The 25280-nt window shown below is 37.8% G+C and overlaps 2 protein-coding genes across 2 annotated transcripts in view; both read left to right on the top strand.

Annotated features, from left to right (window-relative positions):
• Positions 1 to 365: 365 nt before the first annotated feature.
• Positions 366 to 19726, top strand: tubgcp3 (tubulin, gamma complex associated protein 3). Its single transcript, XM_057332629.1, has 22 exons — positions 366 to 590; positions 2277 to 2384; positions 2847 to 2914; positions 3028 to 3111; positions 3257 to 3468; positions 3985 to 4157; positions 4526 to 4638; positions 7524 to 7649; positions 7758 to 7826; positions 7913 to 8045; positions 8209 to 8375; positions 12154 to 12264; positions 12433 to 12541; positions 14164 to 14353; positions 14457 to 14592; positions 14692 to 14760; positions 14898 to 15033; positions 15307 to 15395; positions 15653 to 15784; positions 16016 to 16156; positions 16559 to 16675; positions 18505 to 19726. The coding sequence occupies exons 1-22, from the start codon at positions 515 to 517 to the stop codon at positions 18664 to 18666; spliced, it is 2721 nt and encodes a 906-aa protein (XP_057188612.1). The 5' UTR covers positions 366 to 514; the 3' UTR covers positions 18667 to 19726.
• Positions 19727 to 22023: 2297 nt separating this feature from the next.
• The window catches only part of mcf2la (mcf.2 cell line derived transforming sequence-like a), a 65743-nt gene continuing 62486 nt past the window's right edge, over positions 22024 to 25280 (top strand). The window contains exon 1 of the mRNA XM_057331325.1: positions 22024 to 22344. Coding sequence (XP_057187308.1) covers positions 22266 to 22344 — 79 coding nt within the window. The 5' untranslated portion in view covers positions 22024 to 22265. The remainder of the gene's footprint in view (positions 22345 to 25280) is intronic.

Here is a 25280-nt window from a genome sequence, read left to right as displayed (position 1 = left end):
AAAGATCAATAAATGATATTATGGTTAATAATAATAATATTAAGGAACATATAATGAAAATGAAATCAATAGTTTATTTATTATATTACAACAGTAAACAATTAGCCTACTTTTTCACATTGGTCCAATAAACATGCATTCCATATGAAGCAATTTCAAAGCCTTGCAGTAACGGGACACCATTTAAGAATTTGAAATTGATTTTACGCCTCACATCTTTGTCATGGACGATTGTTGTGTTATCAATAAAGTCAAACAAATGCATAGGCTACATAATCAATACACTTTAATTATCTATTAACTGTACATAGGAACACATTGTGGCGACTCGTTTCCAGTCGGACGTTTTTCCGCTTCGCGCCACTTCTGTGTTTTCCGTTCTCTGTCCGACTGCGGGCGGTTTTCGGCGGGTTCCGTTAAAATGGCGCTTCGGTTGCCAGGAGCTGAAACCCATCGGAGAAAAAGCGACAGCGGATAAAAGCGCGTCTCCAACAAGGGAGGGGATAAGGGCGCAATGGCGGCTCTTGATCAGAAATCACCCAACGTGCTTCTGCAGAGTCTGTGTTGTAAGATCACGGGCAAGAGTGAAGGTAATGAGACACATTACACATTACATCGCTGATCACTGACAGACAGCGGGTGAAACGTGGTTGTTTTGTGTAGTGATGGACTGGTCGTGTGATGTTTCATTGATGTGATGCTGCGTAATGGAGAATCATATCTCCACTTGATGAATGAACTATCAGAGGGCCCCCTGTTTCAGCCGGGCCATTCATGTCAACAAGAGACTGGGATGTTAGTGATGTTATCGGCTCTCTGCAGCTATCTTTTTTCAGGTTTATGCATGTGTGAATTATAAAATGAGACAAATACAGAAAGACATTTCTCTTTTTACTTGCACGATACTATGCAATGATTCACTTGACTGTAGAGGTGGCATACTTGGAAGAATATGATCTCTACGTTCAATTTACAGAAGCAGTATTGTCTCTTATATAAAGAGATTTGACATTTAGTTCTACATATAGGTCTTGATTTAGAAATACGACTTGGTACCAGAATGTTTCTAATGCTTTGAATGTACAACTACCTCTCAAAAGTTTGGACACGGCTTGTTTCTTCTTGTCTTAAAAATGTTAAAAAGCCTTGTGCTTAAAAAAGTGAGCTTTTGGTCCAATAGTAAACCTGCCCATGCATTCGTTTATTTACAAAGCAATTTTGCATCTAAAAACAACACATCATACATTAGTATTAGGGCTGTGTATTGGCAAGTGCCTCCCGATACGATACATATCACGATAGATGGGTCACGATACAATATATTGCTATGTATTTCGATACGATACACATTTGCAATATATTGCAATACTTTAAATAGAAGATGTAAAAAGTAGAGCTAGAAATACAACATGCTGTGCACCACCGGGGGTTTTCTCTAAGGATAAGTGTAAAAACATCCCTTACCTCTGCAGAGTGGCCATGATGTGCGATGCATGGACCTTTAGATCAGAGGTTTGGGTTCTCAAACTGTGGATTGAGCCCCTCAAGTGGGTAACACAGGGGAATAAGGTGGATCACACAAGTCACTTAGCTGTTGTGGTGCATTACAGTTAAAACACTGAACATGGGCAGTATAAAACCTCTGGTTCATCCGTGCTGTAAATGCGCTGGTGTCACATCCGTGAAAGCACAATAAATGTCATTGTTACTTTTCTTAATAAACTTTTTGTCTAATGCACTGCAGTAGCCAAGTGACTTAGTGGGTCATGACTTGCGACGCATACAAACAGCATTATTTTTTATCACTCATTACTCCATTACTTATTTTGAAAAGCAAAGCACACCCACACATCAGCTCTGAGAGCTCGAAGCGTTCTTATATTTTTCGCCATGCTCGCTTCCACTTACTTTTGGCCGTATGTATATGACATGATTTAAAAAAAATATCGATAGTAGTGGCATCACTATCAATACACTATCTAAAAAAAATTATTGCGATAGTTACATGTATCGATTTTTTGCACAGCCCTAGTATTCATTCACTCCAAAGCATCATGAAGAATGCCCAGTGTCTGTGCAGAACTGCAGGCAAAAGGTAGCTTCTTTTGAAAAAGCTGAAATACGATTATTTGATCTGATTTTCTAGGTCGCTACATAATCCCTTCGCTTGCATTTGTGTTTTTTATGACAATTCTTGAATGGTTCTGTTCATGCTTGTGAATGCATCTGTTATTTGTAAATCCTTCTGCTTATGATTTTTGTGCTATTGTTCTCAGCTGACGTGGCCCATCAGTTCCAGTACGCTGTGCGAGTCATTGGGAGTAATTACGCACCCACCATTGAACGGGATGAGTTTCTAGTGTCCGAGAAAATTAAAAAAGAATGTGAGTCATCCGAATCCCTTGTGTTATTCAAGAGCTATTATGCATTCAGAGAGCTGATTTAGAACATGCTGTATAACACTTTGAAAACTCGATTTAACAGTGCATAGTATTGATTCCTAGTAGGAAGCCATTTTTTTGTTAACATTAATGCAATTAAATAACAAAGGACGCTTTTTAAAAGCATTTATTATTGTTAAATATTAATTTCACATTTATGCATTTGACAGACACCATCTGTTTTTCGAAAGGGATATTTTCGTGACCTTTGAGCTCCAGGAACTTTATATTCTAATATTGTAATATATGTATTATGTATATTAATATTGTATTGTAATAGTGTAAAGTATTATTAAAGTAAACTATCCCTTTAAGTGATATTAAAAGTGGTACTAAGAAACAAGTGCATGATTCATTCTTTTGTGTTTTTAAACTGTATTTGTGTTTGTTTGTCTTTCGTTCTAGTGTTGAAACAACGAAGAGAGGCCGATGCTGCTCTTTTCTCTGAGTTGCACAGAAAGCTTCAGACTCAGGTCAGTGTCACGAATCATCCAGTTAACCAATGCATAACTAGTCGAGATAATATAAAAAGCATGTTGAAGCACAAAGCATACATGTTCATTTCTCTTTTGTTGTTGTTGAACAGGGCGTGTTGAAACACAGATGGTCCATCTTGTATCTCCTGCTCAGCCTCTGTGAGGACCCGAAGAAACCGTCCAGCCGGGTGCCTGTATGGAGTTTTCTGTAGCCAGATTAAATAAGAACCAATGATATAATGCAAATCATTTTTTATGACGTCAGTAGATTATTTTGTTTAGTTTTGGAATTAAAGGAATAGAATAGATCGGAGGTCAAATCCTTGTTTATCCCTACAGGTGTGTTGTTATGGATCTCTGTTCGCTCAGGCTTTGCCGCGCGATGTCCACTCCACCCCGTTCTACTACGCCCGTCCTCAGAGTCTCCCTCTCAGTTACCCGGAGCGCTCGGCGGCGGCCCATAATTCCAGCATGGCCACCAGTGGGATCAGCAGTATGGGGGTGTTCTCCATCAACGGGCCGGGCCCGACACCTCCATCTCTGCTTACAGGGTGAGTGTCAGTGGCTGGGCAGTTAAAGGTAATACAGAGAAATATTTTATTTGATTATATACACAATATGCATATTTCTTTTATGATATGCCGCTGTATTTGTAGTTTATTTAATTGGACTGCTGCACACCCATCTATTATTAATGCAGTTATCTAGCGCCTGCAGCACTTAAGATATGTTAAACACGGCCATGTACTCAAAGCCTTGAATTAATTGATTGCTGGATCCATTTCACAGTAAATCTGTCGGGCCAACAACGCCATTAAAGTGTCTCAACCTCAATGTCATTATTTTCCCAAAGCTCACCATCACAAGGTCATTAGTGAACTCCCACAGGTATTGATAATGGGCTTTCGTCTCAAGAACATAGCTTTTAACCTGGAAATATATAAGTAGTAAAATACATAACAAAAGCAAACAAACTCCAAACTTTAACAAAGTTTGAAGTTTCATACCTCATACATTTAAAAATCAGTCATATTGATTTGATTTTAACAAATGTGTTTGTGTTTTAGACCTGGTACACAGGCAGTCGGTGAGTCCATGAGAGGGTCTCGTCTAGCCTGGACTGTCCCAGTCTCAGGTTCCCCCTCCGGTGCAGCTGCCGCCCCTCGGCCCCCCGGCGGACCCTCCGCCAGCCCGGCTCCCAAAGCCCCAAATAGGCCGAGACGGGATGGAGACGGCAGCGGTGAGTTTCCATAGCAACAGTGATGGACATACTGAGCTGTATCGATGACAGCCGGCGGCCTGTCTGGTTTTTAATTTCCCTGATTTACAGAACAAGGTTTCGGTTAAAACTGTATTTAAACTAAGCACTAAGTTTTTACAATATATTTTATAACGTCGTTTTTTAGATTCTATTTTTTTTTTGTAGTTTTTGTCCTGATGAGAATGATGTTGAATTAACGGACATTTCACAGCCTGAAAAGGGGTTTAGATGCAGTCGGCGGACTCGGCGCCTTATCCTTCACTCTCGCGACAGATATACGAGTCTGACCTTTACGGCGCATTCATTTTAATTCTCGTTTTCCACACACTTTTTTGTCTCCAGGGCAGCTGAGATCGGAGAAGCCGCTCTGGTGCGAGACCTTCTTTATGTTTTCCAGGGGATTGATGGAAAGTTCATCAAGATGTCCAGCCCAGAGAACAGCTACAAAATTGATCCAAAGGTGAAGTTTTATGACCTCTGTCTGTCATTCTTTCTTTCATCATTTTTGATCTGGTCTTTTTTAATGTTTCTTCCTGTCTTGTCTTTTTAATGTAGTGCTTATTATTAGGGTTGAACCAGGTCTTTGATTTAGTGGAGGAACTCGATTAAATGTTGTTTAAATGTTGTTTAAATGTGATCAAATGTTCTTATCTCAAGGTCAATGCTCGATTGTACTATGAAAGGGAAGATGGGCTAATGATAAGAATTTAACATGAATTTATTTTTGCTATTTTTTCTGAATCTGAATCAAATTTGCAAAATGAGAAGAGAAGACAGTTACTCTGCAATAACCTTTGAATAAAGCAGAATAGGAATCAGAAAGACTAATTTTCAGATTTTTTGCAATAATCAAATTTATATATTACAACCAATATCATAGATATCATTAGACAAAATTTAAGAAATATTTGCATGTCATTCATTATAAATAAAGCAAGATTTTATTTTTCTTCTGTTTCATAATTTTACCTTTTTGTTTTTCTTAAACTGGTCACATGCTTTAGTTTTATTTTTAGATATTTTTTAGATAAGTTTCTACCATGCTTTCACTTATAAAGGCCTCCTAAGTTTTCTTTTGGTCATAATGAATGCCAAATCTCTCCATCAATAATGACTTCATAATGCTTTCTCTTTGCGACATATAAAATCAGAGTTATTGCCATATAAAGCTTTTATATGGCTTCCCACTTCAGTTACACAGACACATCAAAAAATAAAGAAAGAAATTAAAACTCTCGGAAGTCCCACAGAGATACTTGGAAGTTATTAAGAACAGAATATTCTAGTACAGCATTTCTCATAAAACTGCTCGTAATGTTTATAAGTCAGTAACAGTGAGTTCTCATTAAACAAGGGCATGTTAAGTAAAGACCACCTGTAGTCACTGCACAAAGTGCATTATGGGAAACGTAAAAGCATTGAGTTCACCAGCTCGCAAAGCCTCGTGAATCCATTTGATCTTCACGGCTCTCAGGCCTTTATTTCCCATTTTCTGTATTCCCGGAAGATGTTGACCGTGAATCAGATCATCGATCAGGTCCGTTTAAGTGACACCGTTCAAGCGCTGGATCCATTTGTTTGGGAGAGGACGACATGCCTCTTGTGGAGTGAGATGTGCTGGGTAAATAGACAGACACAGTAACATTAACATTTAGTTTCCTGGGTACCTGTTAAGACCAGACCATTTTGGTTCTGGATGTCATACAACAGACGGCGCAATATTGATGAATAAAAGATAAGTTGTAAAGCACCTTCGAAGAGTGCAATAGTACATCATAGTCTTTTTTTCTTAAAGGGATAATTCACCCAAAAAGTGAAATTTGCTAAGAATTTATTCACTAAGGTCATCAAAGACAATTTTATTTTTCTACTAAAACACTAACTTTTTTTACTTCAAACTGTAGATCTTAGTGATTTATAAAGTATACAGACATTTTTTCGTGTAAACTAGCCCTTTTTATTGATTTATTGCTGGTTTTCATAAAAAAATATTTTCACATTGCTGTGAAATAGGTTTCTTTTTCATAAAATGTATAGTTTATATATTTCACTTTGAGGTGAAATATATTTCTATTGAGATTTATCCAGACCACGAATTAACTAACAGTTGTTTTATTAACCTTATATTTTGCTTCGGGAATAAAAAAAAACTAAACTGAAGTCAGACTGGGATTCGCAGGTTAGCTGTCTGACTTTCTTTGAGGATGAAATGTGAAAGAACTGGTTGTCTGTTTTGTAATGGTTTGCTTTGAAGGAATCTTATGACATTTACCAGTGAGCACTTCATTATATCGCTTCAATAGCCATTTGTTCAACATTATGAAAGCGTTTTAGTGTTAAAGGGGGCAAATGCAGCCAGTGAAGAGCCAAAATAAGTAACACTTCAAGGTTATCTCCAAGATCTTTCACAGGGTTACATGGACAGATATGTCCACTTTACAGTTACTATAATTTCACGTCTGTGCATTCTTAAAGCATTTTATTTAAGCATATTATTATATACAGCCACAGAAAAAATAAAAATTATTTTCTGTTTTTCTGAATTTACTATTTATAGGTATGTGTTTAGGTAACAAAAATGATAATTTTTGTTTTATTCTGTGAACTACTAACAATATTTCTACCAAATTTCAAATAAAAATATTTTTGTGTTTACATTTATTTGCAGAAAATGAAAACTGGCGAAACAGGTCAAAATAACAGTAAAGATGCTTTGTGTTTTTTTTTCAGGCCTCAGTTACTGCAAAGAAAACAAGTTCATTCACTTTTAAACAATACAACTTGAATATTTCTAAATGTATTTAGGAAAAGTTAAAAATTATATTTTTGAATGTGTTTTGTCTGTCAGTCTTTCACGTTGCTGTTGGATGACTTTGTAATCGCTATGGTTTGATTTGGTTGAAATTCAGCAGACACTGGACTGGAATGGCCACAATACATCTAAAAATGCTTCACCCAAATTTCACCCAAAAATGAAAATCCTTTTGTTTCATACCTTTATAAATGTATTTGTTCTGGTGAACTAGAAATGACTAACATTCTTCCAAATATCTGTCTCATGAGGATGAGTCATTTTCATTTTTGGGTGAACGATCCGCAGCTGTATATTTTTTAGGACTTTTTATTGTTCCGACATTAAATGTATACCTGTAGTTCCCTGGTTCTGTTTCGGTGAAAACAAATGCTGATAAAAATGTATAGATTGAAATGCACGGCAAGTCACTTTGGATAAATGCAAAACTGTTGATTTTGACATTGTCGTGACTCGTGTATTATAAAACAAGGCTCTGAATTTGTTGTACATTATTCAACATGTGAATAAGCAATGTGTGTTTTGTTTTGTAGGTTCCCCTGTGTAAGTCTCTGAGAGATACCAGCAGCAGACTGGCCGAGCTCGGCTGGCTTCATAATAAAATCAGAAAATACACAGATTCTCACAGTCTGGACCGAGCCTTTGGACTAGTGGGACAGGTGAGGAATGACCATAAACGCCTCGCATGCAACCAGTAGGCCACATATTTGAATCTGATGCATTTCAGAATAAGTTTTGATTCTCTCCATCCTTTCTTTGTTCTTAAGAGTTTTTGTGCCGCCTTGCATCAAGAGCTCAAGGAATATTACAGACTGCTGTCTGTACTTCATGCACAGGTGAGCGTGCCTCAGGTGAGGATGTACGTGTTTGATCCACAGCGATTATTCACTGTCATTGGTGTGCACTGTGTATGTATGTTTAGATTCAGGTGGAGGATGATCAGGGTGTAAATGACGGCATGGAGAGCAGTCTGACTCTGAGGAGGCTGCTGGTGTGGACCTACGACCCCAAGGTTCGTCTGAAAACGCTGGCGGCCCTCGTGGACTACTGCCAAGGTTAGAGCTAATGCAATCTGAAACCAAATGTTAAAAAAATCACAATTGAAAAGTCATCCTAAAAGCTTCATTTTACGTGCTTTTTGTCCTAAAGCCTAAATCCCGATCAGAATTCACAGGCAAAATGCTGCATTTGGCTTGAAGACTTAACTGTCTCTCTCAGGTCGTAAAGGAGGGGAGTTGGCCTCAGCCGTACACGCGTACGGCAAGACGGGTGACCCCCACATGAGGGCGTTGATCCAGCACATCCTCGGTCTGGTGTCCCACCCCATTCTCAACTTCCTGTATCGCTGGATATACGACGGAGAGCTGGAGGATACGTACCATGAGGTCAGCGCTCGCACACACGCTGCTGTCTTTGCAAAGTCATTCTAGGACGCCCTGTTGTCAAGGACTTGTGTTGTCAAGACTGATTTAAACATCCCTACTGAAGCGGTTACTCAAGAGTCTGCACTTCAAAACCAAATACTGCAGTCTTTATATTTATTTCTGTGTCGTTTATAAAGGGCGGTGTGATGTATTGATTATTCCTGATAGATTTACAATGAATTTACATTTATGCATTTGGCAGACACTTTTATACTAAGCGACTTACATTGCATTATACTATACATTTGTTTCTAATTATGGGATCTGACCTTGCCATTGTTAGCGCCATGCTCTAACCACTGAGCTACAGGAAAGCAGGAATTTGCCTGAAATAGGTCGAGGAATAGTCAAGGAACTAAAATAATTAACTGGAAATAAATAATAAATGAAAGTAAATCTACAACTGAAGCAAATTGAACTAAATTGCAATTAAAAAAACAAATAAAATGACTAAAGCACATAACAAAATTGCTGCAAAAAAACTCAACTGAAATGAAAACACTCAAAATATTGATAAAAACCCATTTATATTAAAATAAAAACAAAAATAATTCTGGTGACTAACAAGTTTTAGAGTGTTAAGAAAAAATATAATTGAAAAATTGGTTGGATGTTTAGATACTTAAAGGCGGGGTGTCCGATTTCTCTTAGCCATTGTTGATGTTCAAATCACCAAAACAAACACACCCCTACCCCCATCTTTCGTCAGCGCTCGGCTCGGCTAATGTCCGTCCTGTAACTGTGCATCTTACTGCTGATTGGCTACAAGGTTGTTTTGGTACTCAGCCCGACTCGGTTGTCTAAAGCGTAATTCGGAAATAGGTAACCCCGCCTTTAAGGCCATTGCACATTGAGTCTGAAATTTGCGTCAGAAATTTCCGCACGTTAAAAAATAAATGCGACCTCACGTTGTGTCAATCACATTTACACACTGCCTCCGATATTTTCGCCCGTCATAAAAATATTCGGACTGGTTTCGATTTTCTGCGTTTTCGCACGTAGCAAGCATTTTGAGAGACATTTGGACCCCATCCAAACGAGCGCCAAATACGAAAAAAACGCATATGAAAATTTCGGACTGCATGTGCAAAGACCTTTAAGGTTTGAAATTTTCGTTTACTATCGACCATGCATGTGAATTTCTGCAACCAATTTTTTTAAATAGTATTATTCAGAAATAAAAAGTATGCTAAGTAAATATTCTTGTTTCTTTACTGAAAACGGTGTAGAAAAGCATAGTGAGGATTTTTTTATTCCTTAATCCATTTTTTTTATGTCTGTATAAAAATTAGGGCTGTTCAACCCAGAATAAATCAGAATATGAAAAAATCTGAAACCAGAATATGCATCCAGAATAAAAGTTTGTCCCTGTGCATATATTGTCTGCATATCAACCACAGCTGTTTGGTACAAATATCGGTTCATCTAAAGAAAAAAATAGCTTTGAAACCATTTCAGGACAAACCTTATAAATCTCGAGAGATGTATTGAATATCATCAAAAGACAACAAATATTGAGGTATAATTTCATTAGCTAAAAATGCACCACCACACTTTCATATAATGGAGGCAGATCTCGGGTCAGTGTTCTCATATCGACTCGTGTTGACTAAGCGCTGTTGTGTGTCTGAGAAATACAGCTACACTTGAGTGTAATTTAGTCTTCCAGACGCACAATGAACCACAGTCTCCTGCACACAGACACCCAGATGAGGACAAATGAGGATGTGCTAATGGACCCTTCCCCTTTCTTCCACTTTTTCTTTGTCTTTCTCTTCCACCACCACTCCATCCACTTCTCCTTGTCCTTCTCCAGCATTACCAAATAGAGTCAATGAATCTTTCTTTAGTTAGTCTGAAGTCGTTGGGCGTGCAAGAGTTATCGTCCAATCGACGCCCGACCGCATGGGCACCGAGCGAACGCTCCTTCTAATCGCAGGTTTTAATCTTTCGGTTGTTGAAGTGTAACAGGCTTTTTCACAGCGTAAGCACAGTTGAGGGTGGAGGTGACGGAGAGATGCCGTTTTCAGGGCCAGAGGTTCACGAGCTTCTCGTTTAGCTCGGTGCCGTTATTCTCGCCAGTTGTCGTTTTAATAGATGCCGGGTACTGATGTACCGTTCTGCTTTATCACGCCGCATGATTTCTTCTCCATCTGTGTAAACACAGCGGAAAGGTCATTTGGTGTTTTAGAGTGAAGGTTGACTAGTTAGACGAGAGGTCGTTTGTTTGTCTTCGAGTTTCTAAAATGTTTGTCCCGATTTACTGGTGTCGTCAATAACTGATATTAATAACCGTGAATATACATGTTGTGTTAATGCTGCACATATGAAAATAGCAGCAGCAGTATCTTCAGTATTCTTCTGCAGAACACAAAAGAAGATATTTTGAAGAATGTTGTTAGCCGAACAACATTGCACTCCATTGACTTTCATTGTATGAACACAAACGTTTACATTTACTAATTTAGCAGACGCTTTTATCCAAAGCGACTTACAAATGAGGTAAACAATAGAAGCAAAAAGATGTTGTTCGCTTGCAGAGCGCAGGGATCTGGCCGGTAAGACATTTCTCAAAATATCTTCTTTTGTGTTCCACAGGTGAAAGTCATATACAGGTTTTGACAGTGAATCAATGATAAAATAAAGACTTTTTATTTTAGTGTGAACTATCCCGTTAGGAACCAAAATGGCCTCTCTCTCTCATCTCCCTGCACTTATATTTTAAGCAATATTTCATTAGCCCAAATAAAACACAAAATAAACCAAATAGAAGATAAGTTTACTGATAGCATATTAATATACCTGTATACATTTCTTTGTTCAGCTAAATACAAAGGAAGATATTTGTAAGAATGTCAGTAACCAAACAGATCACATCACCCATTGACTCCCATAGTCTTTATTCTCCCTTCTATGGCAGTCAATGGGGAACATGAATGCGATTGGAATTCACCCGAAGATGCGATAATAGCGTTCCGTTTCTCAACTGATTCACTTTATAAGACGCCAGTTTAACCTCAAGGGGCAGGGATTACTTTTGTGCTTCATGTATTAGCTTTTTTGACTTTATTAATTTGACATTCATTAATTCAACCAAATATCTTCTTGAAAAAACAATGCCACCCACATCTTGGAAATACTGTGATTAAGTAAATTAACAGCAATTTAATTTTGGGGTAAAGTAATGCATTAAAGAATATAAAATTCAATTAAAAAGACAATATCCCTTTTAATTAAATATCATGAAAAGGCAAAAATACTGGATGCAATATTTGTGTGCATGTTTTAATATATGACCTATAAGTAACGGCAACAAAAACAGTATAAACGGAACAGAAATACAAAAAGCAGAAGAAATTAAGATATGGTAAAAAAAACTGGCCCGCATCCTATACTTTGGGAATCTGGCCCTCAAAGAAAAGTAGTTGAAGACCCCTGTTTTACAATGTTAAATACACTTATCTATTAAAATTGCAGATACGACAAAGACATTATAGGTTTATTAACTAAAAAAGTTTGAACAATGATCGAAAAATGCTCGACCTTGTTTGTTTGAACCACCCAATCAGCCAGACGCCGCAACGTTGGCTAAACCAATAGCGTAAGTTTGGGGGGAGGGGCTATCTGTTTATCTAGCGAATCGCATTAGGAGCATTCGTTATTATTCCTAATAGTACAGAAATGACAGAAATTAGTTATTTATTACACTCTCTCTGACTAACAAAATGTGTGATTTCAGTTCTTTGTAGCGTCAGATCCAACAGTGAAGACGGACAGATTGTGGCATGATAAATACTCTCTGAGGAAGAGTATGATCCCGTCCTTCATCACCATGGATAAGGCCAGGAAGGTACGGCTTTCAGGTCATTACAATAGATCAAACATTTCACAATGACCAGACAGACCAACTGATCTCCAGAAACACTTTTTGGTTAATTATTCATATGAATTATAAGTATACATGTCAGCTTTTGTGTTAATCTTTTTTTTTTTCATTTATGTTTTCTCATTGTTTCAGGTGCTGCTCATCGGCAAATCCATCAACTTCCTGCATCAGGTGTGCCACGACAGGACGCCGCCGGGAAAGATCATGCCCTCCTCTAAATCCAGCGACTCGCCCAAAGACGGTAAGCTAACGCTAATGCAGGTGCTTAAAATAGGCACGTTGATGCAGTCTAATGCGATATTTGCGGCCGTAATGGCAGCTAATAGTTAAATAAACTGCTGAAAGTAGAGAGCGGGATTGATTTGTTGTGGGGTAAAGTGCTGTTTTTGAGCGCCCGTCTCTGGTGTAGTTGTCCGTATCGACGCTGGCTGTATTTAGCGTCTTTCTAAGCGGAGCTGATCAATGCTCTTAGCCTCCAACATACATCTCTGTCCTTCAGTGTCTTTCTAGATGGCCCTTTAGTTTGCTTTTCACTTTGACGGTTTTTTATTAACTTTTTTGCTTTTCCATTTGTCGTATTGCTTAAACTTACAATAATTGTTTTCTTGCTACATATTTGAAGTAAATGTGCAGCAAACATCAGAGTCGCTCTGTTTAATTTTCAAATAGTTTATATTTTTGCAGACTTTATATATATTATTTTATAGAAAATATTATTTATTATATATATTTATAAGATTTTTTGTGGGTTAAGCACCCACTGTAACTGATGTGTGTGCTTTTGTTCTGTTGTTGTACATATACATAAATCAAGAAACATACAGTAGCACAAAAAAAAACAATAAGGTTGAATTTAAAATAAGGTGCTAAATAAAATAAGTAACTTAAAATAAGTTCAAATATTAAAATAGTAAAAATATGTTAATATAAATGAAAATATAAACAAAATCTCTCTCTCTCTCTCTGGTGTTTTCTTTATAATTGTAATATACAGTTTGATTATACATTATTCCCTTTTTTTCCTCTTTCCACTTATTGTTTGTAGTGTCATATAATTCATTGTTAATAAAGTTTTTTTCTCTCTCTGTTTCCTCACTCTTTATTTTTATTTTTATCCATGCTTTCTTTCTTTCATTTATTTTCTTTCCGACATTTCTTTCTTTCTTTCTTTTTTTCATTTATTTTCTTTCCGACATTTCTTTCTTTCTTTCTTTCTTTCTTTCTTTCTTTCTTTCTTTCTTTCTTTCTTTCTTTCTTTCTTTCTTTCTTTCTTTCTTTCTTTCTTTCTTTCTTTCTTTCTTTCTTTCTTTCTTTCTTTCTTTCTTTCTTTCTTTCTTTCTTTCTTTCTTTCTTACTTACTTACTTACTTACTTACTTACTTACTTACTTACTTTCAATCTCTGTCTCTCTCTCTATTATTGCTGCCAAAGCATTATACATAAAACAAGTAATGACACGAAATATACAACATCACAATGGACCTTTTTCACGTTTCCGGGTTTCTCAGCAGCGGAAGTCATCATAGTGGTAAACGGGAGACTACCACAAATATACTTTTTGCATTCTCATTTGCTCAAATAGCAAAAGAAAAACTCAACGATAGCGTTTTCACTACTTTCAGCAAAATTAAAAAAATAGAGTCTGATAACGGCAGTCAAAATAGAGAATGATGTCCAATTTTTAGTGACTTCCATAGCATCTGTATAAGAAACACCCTCGCATTAGCGTTAACTATTTTTTTGTAATTTGCTGCAAAGGTAATATAATACAATTGATAGTGTTACAAACGTACATAAAACATTTTCTTAATGAAAATATAAAAAACTTTGGATGATTTACTCTTTGTTTCTCTCTCTCTCTCAGCGACAGAGTTGTTCACTGATCTTGAAGGGGCTTTTCAGAGTAAGATAGACGCCGCTTATTTCGAGACCAGTAAGTATCTGTTGGACGTGTTGAATAAGAACTATCAGCTGCTGGAGCATCTTCAGGCCATGAGAAGATACCTCCTGCTGGGTCAGGGAGATTTCATCCGACACCTTATGGACCTCCTCAAGTGAGTCTGTGCCTTTTAAATGAGAGACCTTGTGTTTTTGAGTTGTCATACTGTATATCCTCAATGTTTTCTAACCATCAATCTCTTTTCTTCAATTTCTCAGGCCAGAGTTGGTGAGGGCCGCCACTACCCTTTACCAACACAATCTAACAGGTATCCTGGAGACGGCTGTCAGGGCGACCAATGCCCAGTTTGACAGTCCAGAGATCTTGAAAAGACTCGATGTCCGGCTGCTGGAGGTACTTTGGAAGCCTTTAAAACAAACAATGATTGTTTTTCAACCAATATTTTTATTCGGTGTGTTAATTGAGTCTTACTGAATGTGTTGTTTTGTCCAGGTGTCTCCTGGGGACACCGGTTGGGACGTCTTCAGTCTGGACTATCATGTGGATGGACCCATTGCCACGGTAACAGAACACAATCTTCCATCCTATAGAACCGACAGAGAAACACATACAGCAGCTGTCGCATCCGTCTGTCCTTTTCTGTGCCTGTTGTGAAAAGGCATAAATGAGCAACATTGTGCTTTTCATGCCTGCGTCAGGTGTTCACCCGCGAGTGTATGAGTCATTACCTGCGCGTGTTTAACTTCCTGTGGAGGGCGAAAAGAATGGAGTACATACTAACGGACATCTGGAAGGGTCAGATGTGCAACGCCAAGCTGCTGAAGAGCATGCCGGGTAAGTGCAGTACCGTACAACACCAGCAGGGAGAAACGGCAACATGAAAAAAAATCGCCTGTACCACAAAATCTAAAGAACGCAGTCCTAAATATTATGTTGTGTATACTTGTATATAATTTACAATATATATCAAATTAAATATATTTATGTATTTGTCGGAGGCTGTAATCCAATGTGACATTCAAGGCATTGTGTTTTCTCTGGGTATTGAATCCATCTTTCTTTGTACAAATCTTTGTAAACAATCGTATGTAATGTGTGTTCATCTAGAGCTCTCCGGCGTGCTGCACCAGTGTCACGTTCTCGCCTCCGAGATGGTTCACTTCATCCATCAAATGCAGTATTACATCACGTTTGAGGTGCGCGTTTCCATCTCTCCTGAGGATATAGAGTGTGGAATAAGCTGTGTCGCCTAATGAATTTGTGTTTGTACAGGTTTAGCCAAATGTCCTCACTAACATGAAATATCATGACGACCAGCTTGGGCTATTTTTCTGTCTAATGCTGTACATGTTTCTGTGAGGGTTAAGTTTAGAAAATCATAAGCCTGATATAAAATCAGTGAAATGAGCTTACTAAGATTATCAAACAAACAAACATGTTTGGGTGCGTGTAGGTGTTGGAATGCTCGTGGGATGAGTTGTGGAATAAGGTTCAACAGGCTCGGGATCTGGATCACATCATAGCGGCTCATGACGTTTTCCTGGACACCATCATCTCTCGCTGCCTGCTGGACATTAACAACAGGGTATGATTTAATTGTACCATTTTCATTAGGTTTTTTTCATTAGCCCCTCCCCAAAAAAATCTGAAATTGACGACTTGGACCAAATGATACAGAAAAAGCAGCCAATAAGAGTCCAGCACTGTTTAAACAGCATCTTAGGGTGAAACCTCAAGAATCTGGTTCATATTCCTACACATATTGTATGTAAGTATACTCCGTCATACATCTCTTTTGTCCCGTCTGTGTCTGCAGTCTCTGTTGAATCAGTTGCGTGCGGTGTTCGATCAGATCATTGAGTTCCAGAGTGCTCAGGACGCACTGTACCGCTCCGCTCTAGAAGAACTGCAGCTGCGCGTCCAGTACGAGGACAAGAAGCGACAAAGAGAGGAGATGGTGCGTACACGGGGGATAAAATGAAGCCACTACGTTTAAACTGATATTTGTGCCTTCCTTTCGCTCACTGCACGTGTAAGAGTGTTATACGCAAATTATTAGATGGATTAATGTGCCTGATGCTTTTGAATTTATCTTGGTTTCCTATTTTCATGCACACGCAGTCACAGGAGAAGCACACAGTGAATGTTTATCCCCATAAAGCTGTCTAAATATCTCCATGCTGTAAGAATTACAATCCACTCCTTTATTTGGCTTCCATTAGCGACTGTATGGGCGTATGATAGTGCATTCTGCTTTAACCAGCGTGGTGTTGCTTTGCTGTTCCCTTTGATTGTTTGTCTCGGGTAAAGTGCTGTAAGATACTTTCACAGTTCGTGTTTGTGTGTGTTTGTGTTTCAGGGAGAGTGGGGCGTAACGGCAGAGCAGGAGGCGGCGGAGAACAAGCGTGTGCAGGAGTATAAGGACACTATACCAAAAATGTGCTCCCAGCTCAGATTGCTTACACACTTCTACCAGGTACACGACACGCCCGCGTACACACCCTTCACACCCATTTCGTCAACCGATATAATTTAACGCACGTGTGTGAACATGCTGATCTTGCATATAGCGAGTTTAGTAGAGGGTTTTAATGCGAATTATTGGTGCGTGTCAGCTGCTTAATGCCAAATGCATGCAACCGTTTAGATTTATTGTTTTCATTTAATGCATTTGGAATTTTATCCTTGCAGTGCATTTAAGATATACAATTTATCACGCATGTTCACTGGGAATCGAACCCATGATCTTTGCATGAAAAAAACATATTTTGTTTATATGTTTATTTTTCACTTTTGTAGTAAAGCTTCTCTTCGACTTAAGTATTTAATAGCTATTAGATCTTTTTTTTGTTTGTAATGTACAGTAATTACCGAACCATTCTGTTTTATGACTGCAAATAGCAAAATTATATATTTTTTGTCTCTTGCGTCTTGAAGTTTTTCTTCTATTCATTTCCTTATTATAAAATGTTTCTTTGTGTCCTAACCTTCTCAGAAATTGTGCCACAACGCACAAACCTGAATTTGTTTAATAAATCATTTCAGTCAAACGTCCTTAAATATTATGGAAAGTAATATTGCGAAAAAAGTCATATATATTCATAAAACAATACTGTAAAGCAACAAAGTTTGGCAAAGGAAAAACAAGGTACTGTGTAAAAAGTTTTAAGCAAAACTTAATTTTCGTCTTAATACCTTATTTTTCTTTTTTCTTTTATTTTACAGTATTTGCAACAATATAGCATTGTTTTAATTCCATATACTTTTAGTTGTACTGGAATTTTTTGTTATCATTTATTTATTTATTGCTAAATGCATGTTTAATTTTATCGCTAAATTAACACTTTACAATAAGGTGCTATTTGTTAACAATTAGTTAGCTAACATGAACTAACAATGAACAATACTTCTACAGCATTTATTCATATTAATTCATGTTCATTTCAGCATTTACTAATACATTATTAAAATCAAACGTTGTCACAGTTAACTTTAGTTAATGCACTACGAACTAACATGAATAACTGTATTGACATGAACTAACATTAACAAGGATCAATAAATGCTGGCAAACTAAATTGTTCATTGTTAGCTAATGCATTTACTAATGTTAACTAATAACACCTGATTGTAAAGTGTTACCATTAAAGGCTAAATGTACGTTTTATCTCTGAAGACTACAATGTGGCCTCCACCCGAACTGCAGAATCCGTCACAACTTTCAAAAAACAGCTCAAAACATACCTGTTCCGCATTTACTTGACTAACCAATAACTGTCTGTCTTGTGTCTAAAAAACAAATCTTGCCGTCCATTCTCTCCTTTGCTTTAATCCTCCTAGTAGCATGGCCTTGTAAACTAATGTTGTGTTCACACCAAATGCGAATTAAGCGATTTGCGCGAGTAAATTACATACAAAGTCAATGCAAAGACGCGAATAACGTGAATCGGGCGGCGCGTTTGAGGCGTTCTTCCGCGCAAGTCGAAAATTTTCAACTCGAGCCATGAATTCGTGCGAAGAATTTTAGCATCACTCACACGAAAATAACGAACTTTCCCCGCAAGTAATAAAGAGCGTGAAACGCGATTGCTTGCGTTTGGTGTGAACACAGTATTACGGTACTGTCTAGCGTGTTGACAAAATGTTTATATGCTCTCCTACTTGTAAGTCGCTTTGGATAAAAGCGTCTGCCAAATGAATAAATGTAATAAGCTTGCTACTTTACGCACACAAGCGTCTCGGTTGACAGCTCTGGATGTCATGCAGAGATGAACGTTTCTCATGTTTCTCTCTCCGGTCCTCCAGGGCATCGTGCGGGAGTTTCTACGGCTGCTAATGACCTGCTCTGATGAGAGTCTTCAGTTTCTCAGTTTCCGCCTGGACTTCAACGAACATTACAAAACCCGTGATCCACGTCTGCGACCCTCGCTTGGAGCCTCCAGAGGGCGACGAAGCTCCAACATCTGATTCTTGACTCTTGCAGAGAACGTTAATATTGTGTGGTGGTTGTGTCAAGAGACTTCATTGATAGGGCTAATCGGAACTCTGCTGCCGCTCGCATAACAGGGAAATTAAAAATGTGTTCATCGTATATTTGATTTCCTTGTCATGGCCAAATGATTTCAGTCATGCAATCAACAATCTGCTGGTTTTATAGAAAATTACAACAAGGATGAGGTCACAGGTCTATTTTCAGTTTCGTCATTAATGTGTGAATGTACTTCTTTCTGTGTGTTTACGTTTGTTGATATTTAATTGAACACTTTCACTTTTGTTACCTTCATCTTTTTTCCTATTGCATAAGAGTTTGTCATATTTAAAAAGCTCCAGGCACTTACAATATGCTTTTTCTTCTGTACTTTTTTATATTAGTTTTATTGTTCAGATTTCATGACATCTTTTTTGCTCTGTGTGTCAATTTTGTTTTTATACAGGCGGTGACTTCTGTATTACGTGTGTTTAAAAAATGAGAATCCTTAAGTCAACCAGTTCTTTGTTAATATAAATGGGATGTAATGTACAAATTACAGTACATGCACTTAAATGAACCACGTGACCTCTGCAAGATCCTATAAACTCACCTCATTTCTCTTGTCATGTAAAATCAATTACCCACAATGCCGTGTGACCTGATCAGGCATCTGGTTGATACTGTGAGGACAACGTTGCTGAAATATTGCAACATTATGTGCAAGATTACAGATTGCAAAAGTAGTGTTTATACCTCATCTCACGTATTCATGAAGCGTCTGGATAAATGGTGGCTTAGTACCATCTTGCCTCCTCCTTGGTACACACTTTATAGGAGACGAAGAGGTAAATAGACTTAAGAATGAACTGATTGTCCTTTGATTCAATGAAAAGGTGTTGTGTTTGTATTTTAATGTCAAATGTGTAGAGGATGAAGCAGAATATGACTTTAAAATGGTTGAAGTGTTTAAAAGTCTGTGCTGTAAAGCAAACATGTACAAATGCAGAATTCAACGAACAAACATCCTGTCATTCTTTTCTGGAATAAATAAACATTTTTATATATGATAATGATGTCTGCACACTTTTGATTTTAAAAGCAAAGTACAGAAGAGTTTCTAAATGCTTTATATAAACGATGTCTTTCTCGGTTTGCTTGTACAGAAGGAACTTTTTTAACACTACACAAACATTTGCACAAAATGCAACCTACACATCATTTGTGTGTAAATCAAAATGTTTTACGAATTACATTAACTTATAAGTTATAATTAAATATAACTAAATTAATTATATTATAAGGTTTTTTTTAATGAAACCGAAAGTCCTGCTGGACCCGTGTTTACGTCATGCGAAGTGGTCTATTGCTGCGTTCCAGACAACTCGGATTTAGGATATTTCCCACCTCAAATCCGGAAATGACCTCTGGATTTAGTAAGATTAGAATATTTAGTAACAAGTTAAACATTAAGGTTACTAATGATTTAGTAATATTAAAACAACAATAAAACAACGCTGTATTTTCGGGTTGAGGTGGGAAATATCCTAAATCCGAGTTGTTTGGAACACAGCACATAAAGTAACTGTAACGTTAGCCTAATATCGCGCATAAAATCGGATGCCAACTAAAGAAAATACTATCAGCAATTCTAATAGATTCAATGCAATTAATGATTTGTATTGATTTTAAGGGAAACTATAATGGTCATTGTGGGTCAGAAGAAACGAGAAAACTGGAGAACTTTGTTTTGTGCAATCTAAAAGACGCCCATTAAACGGAGTGCAGTTTGAATGCGTGATGACGTTAAAACAGCAACGTCGCGTGCGTGCCACTTGTGCCACAACGCTACTCGAAGTCGTTTAAAAATATGATTCTGCTGTGAAATTATCGACACTTGTCACTTTTCTACCGGTTTTGGTCAAATAACACTGGAAAAGACTTGCAAGTTTTACAAATATCGAATATTTTATTGAATAATTGACGATAGCTAATTGTCAACCAACTTCGCATACTGTACATTGTGATTTATTTTGTGCTGTTGAGCTTTTGCGATCATTTTCTTTTTAACTTGCACACATTAGAAACTCTGCTGAAAGAAAACAATAGACACCATCACAGAATATCTAATGGGTTTAATGGTTATGACGGGAATTTTATTGGTTTTAATCGAAACTATAATGTGCTACCTCATAAACAGTGTTGGGGAAGTTACTCTGAAAAAGTAATGAATTACTAGTTACTAATTACATATTCAGTAGTGTAATTAGATTACTGTACAAATTACTCTCTCCAAAAAGTATTTAATTACTTATTACTCATTACTTTCTATATCCTATATCAACCTTGATTAGTTAAGAAGTGATTCAAGGATAGACATGAAACGCCGCTTTTAATTCACTCAAATAAATGATGTAAAACTACATAAAGTAGTACAAGTATTACAAATGTGAGAATTGTACATTAAAGCACGGATTTTAAAGATTGACTTTGAATTTTGATATCAATTTCACTATTGCACACACATATATTACACAAAGTATTTAGTTTAATTACATCAGAAGTAACTGTAATTAAATTACAGGAAAAATTGAGTAATCCATTACTTTACTTTTTCAAGGGGAAAGTAATTAAATTACAGTAACTAATTACTTAGTAACTAGTTACACCCAACACCGCTCATAAAGAGATTGGGTAATGGTTTTACTGGTAAACAGCTGATGGTTCATAATGGTATTTGTAGGGGAAACTATATATTTTTCAGCAGACATGGTTTTATGATATTTACCTCATGCACGATGTTCAGTTTTAAACTGTGTCCCTGTCTGTTTTACAGTGTCATGTGATCCTCACCAAAACGTCAACGCCATGACCTCTTGTAATTCTGCTTCTTGTCCACAAGGTGTCCCTCGTGTTTCATAAAGGTAGAGGATATCTAGACGTCTGTCCAGTTGGGACTATACAGGTGATGATGCATCATTTAACAAATCCGCAAATCTTTCCGCTGTCCCTTTCACTTGCTTTAATATTGCCGTGATGCTATAGAAAATTAAAGAACCATTTAAAGTTCAAACCCAAACGTCCTTTCCTGACCTTGATACTGAATATTAAAGGAAACCTTTCGTCTGACCTCAGATGTAGTTATTTGCACAGACTCTGTCCTAGTTTTTAGACACAAGATCTGAATGGTTATGACATATCACACACACACACACACACACACACACACACACACACACACACACACGCACACGCACATAATTGCTCTGACGCACTGCTGCAGGCTCACGTGTGTGTGTGTGTGTGTGCGTGCGTGCGTGCGTGCGTGTGCGTGTGTGCGTGTGCGTGCGTGCGTGCGTGTTTGCGCGTGTATGCACTGACTGCAGAGCATGCGTGTGTGTATGTGTGTCAGTGGGTTGCTGTATCATCTCTGCTCCTTTGCCTCCCTCCCTCTCTTTCTCCTGCATCACCTCTCTTCCAGCACAGCAGCATTGGTTTGAGCAGCGAGACGGCTTCTTCTCCTCCCCCAGAGTCTTCCTCTCCTGGGCAGCAGTGCGGCGGTTCTCTGCCGCTGCTGGTTCTCTGCGTCCTGCTCATCATGATCCTGTGGGTGAAGATGGGAGAAGACTCCCTGGAGCAGCTTATCAGACGACTCGACGTTATCATACGGAAAATCGGTAGGAGGAGCTGTGAGCGCATGTGTGTGAGAGAATCGAGAGAAATATAAGGCGACAGTAGCTCGAGGTTCGTTGTAAATATTTGCTGGGAATGGTTTTGGTTTAATTCTGCGTCTTAACGATTGATTCTTTTCTAAATACAGCTTACGCTAAATATATTTAGTCGTTTTTTTGGTTTCAATTGAATTTGAGTTTTATTTAGAAAGTTATATGGACAATGTATTATGACATTTTTGTTTTATTTTGTAGTGTGAATATGCCATCCCTTTACCTGTCTCTTTATCCTCAGTATTTCATTCATCTTCATGTCTTCAGCGAGGTAACCTTAGTCTTGTTATTGTGATGTCTTCATCCTCTTCTACTTTACAGCGGTTCTGAGATGTTGCCAGTGGCATTGAGCTAAACCCATACACACTAGCACAATGAAACGGCAAACACGCACAGCGTAACAGCATCTTCTCACAGATTTGTGGTCTTTAAAAGTATTATGTGTCTCTTTTAGTGGAGATGTTTGGGCCCTCCGCGTTCTGGAGTATAAAGATACACGTTACTGTTTACGCTGTGGTGAAGTTAGTGTTTAACTTGCTTGACTGCTCATTTTCCCACACACACACACACTTTATAATTGACTTTTTTTTGTTTTGTTGTTTCTGTCTTAATGCTATAACCAATTTTACTCAGGGTGACAGAAAACTGTCTGTGATATACTCATGACTGGCCTGCAGTGATTTGATTGGAGCATGTCAAACACCTCAGCCAATCACAAAGCATGAATAAATTCAAAATTTGCCACACAGTGTACACCATGTGTATATCAGACTGACTCTTTCACATCACCGATAAAACTGTTTTAGCTATATTTTTACACACAGTTTATTTCGAATTCATGCAGTCGCTGTGGGTTGCTGTGGTAACAACAGAGGAAAACAGTGAGCTCTCTCAAAACTCTCTTGCTGCGTCCCAATTCGCCTACTTATACTGTGCACTAAAAGTATGTACTGTTTTTGTTATGGAAAAGTATATACTTAGCGCATAGCAAGACCGTATGCACGCACTGGGACAACCTAACGCAAAACAGAAGTGGCCGCTGTTGCCTAGACGACACTGTGATCATTAACAGTCACAAACATCAAAATACAGCTCTTCTTTGCATTTAAATATTTATTCACCCATTGTTTCTTATGTAATGTTTACTGTGTACTTACATTTGTTCATTCAGTGAAGCATCTGCCATTTAATTTTATTAATGCAGTGGAGCGTCACTAAGCTCCGCCCTCTCGCCGTGTGTTGTGGGTAATATTAGCCGTTAGAGTGTCCATCGTTCTGCACTTCGAATTAACATACTATGGTTTTTACGATTTTCGAATACTAGTAGGACGGATAGTATGCGGATTGGGACGCAGCATCTCTCTCTCTCTCTCTTCAGTGAGAAGAGAGGACCACAAAACATCCACCGTGGTAATAGGAGATTACATGGTGTGGAGGCTTTTGGCGAGCAGTTTCTCGTTCTTTCTCTTTTCTCTGTGTTCTCTTCAGAGAGTGCCAGGAGAGAAATAATAAAAGAAAAGTGCCTGTGTGATCTCTTTCTCTCTCTCTCTCTGTCTCTCTCCGTGTTAATATATTTTAATACACGGCTCGTTGGAATGCTTGATTCTGATTGGCCAGATGCGACATTTGCAACCTCTCAAAACTAATAACATGGTAACCCGGATGCAGCAAATCATTTTGACTGGTTTTTTTGACAAATATGTTATTAAAAGACATATTTACTGTATATTTAATATGACATTATATTTACAAATGATTAAACCAAATTGCCTGTTCGTGACATTTGAATGTCGTTTCTTGCCTTAAAACCGAAAGTAAACGGCTTTTCCTCACGGAAGGTCTGCATTCGGTAAAAGTGAGCTAATAAATATTTCAAATTCACAGTTCATGTCCAGTTTTTTTCTCATGTGGCAAGTAGCCGTGTAATAAGCAGGATAATGTACAAGCAGCCGGCTGTTATCGTGAAATAAGCCCCTTCAATGTGATACAAGACTGTGTGTTATTTCTGCGATAACAACCGGCTGCCTGTATATTATCCCTTACACAGACACGTGTGTGATGTGTGTGGTACTGTATCTGTGATGTTGTTCTTGCAAAACTTACCATTGTGGTGCTAATAGGATGGTTGCCAAGGTGTTGCTAGGGTGTTCTGAGTAGTAATCCATCACAAACACACATGCATTTGTTTTGCTATCATGGTGGAGACTTCTTGGTTTTATAGTGTGCCTTTTCCACATAGATTTTCTGAACATTTTTTTTTTTACATTTTTACACGTTTTATAGTTAATTTTACTACAGATGGACTAGGGCTGTCACAAAATCCGGGTTTCACTTCACGGTAATCGTGACCAAATGAATTTGCTGTGTCGATATAATCATGGTATCTACTCTTGGTGAACTGAGGCTGTCGTGGGGGTTATTTGCTTGAGGTTTATCGCGGCATTAACCATTCGCATTGATGTTATCGCGGTATCTGTTCCCGCTTACCCTGGCCTGCCACGGTATCCGTTCTTTACCTACCTGTTATCGCGACCATACGTATTTGTAGGTGCATTGTTATCGTGATATTTCACGGTTATCATTCTATATCTATTTTCCTATCAGTCAACGTCATCTTTAATTTGGTTTATTTGATGTTTTCTCCTTTTGTGTCCAACAAATCATATTTAAAATTCGAGTGTACGGATTAGAGAGAGAGTTTATAACCATTGCGACTCATAAGGCAAAACTTTAAACGAGTGCAGAATTATTTGCGATATTATCACATGTGTAGAATTAACACGGTATTGTTCATCGATGCTTTTAATATCACGGCTTATGGCTGTGGTATATTGTGACACTTATAAGATGAACCAAACTCAAAAATCATTTTGTGGAATTCTCAGCAG

This window comes from Triplophysa rosa, linkage group LG4, assembly GCF_024868665.1.
Source record: "Triplophysa rosa linkage group LG4, Trosa_1v2, whole genome shotgun sequence".
Lineage (NCBI taxonomy): Eukaryota > Metazoa > Chordata > Actinopteri > Cypriniformes > Nemacheilidae > Triplophysa > Triplophysa rosa.
The sequence above is the reverse complement of the archived record's forward strand: the minus strand, read 5'-3'. Positions and strand labels throughout refer to the sequence as shown.

Coding starts and splice junctions, on each gene's coding strand:
- tubgcp3 (XM_057332629.1), top strand. CDS start 515: ATGGCGGCTCTTGATCAGAAATCACCCAACGTGCTTCTGCAGAGTCTG. Junction 2,385..2,846: donor CGAGAAAATTAAAAAAGAAT/GTGAGTCATCCG, acceptor CTTTCGTTCTAG/TGTTGAAACAACGAAGAGAG. Junction 15,785..16,015: donor TGCTGGACATTAACAACAGG/GTATGATTTAAT, acceptor CTGTGTCTGCAG/TCTCTGTTGAATCAGTTGCG.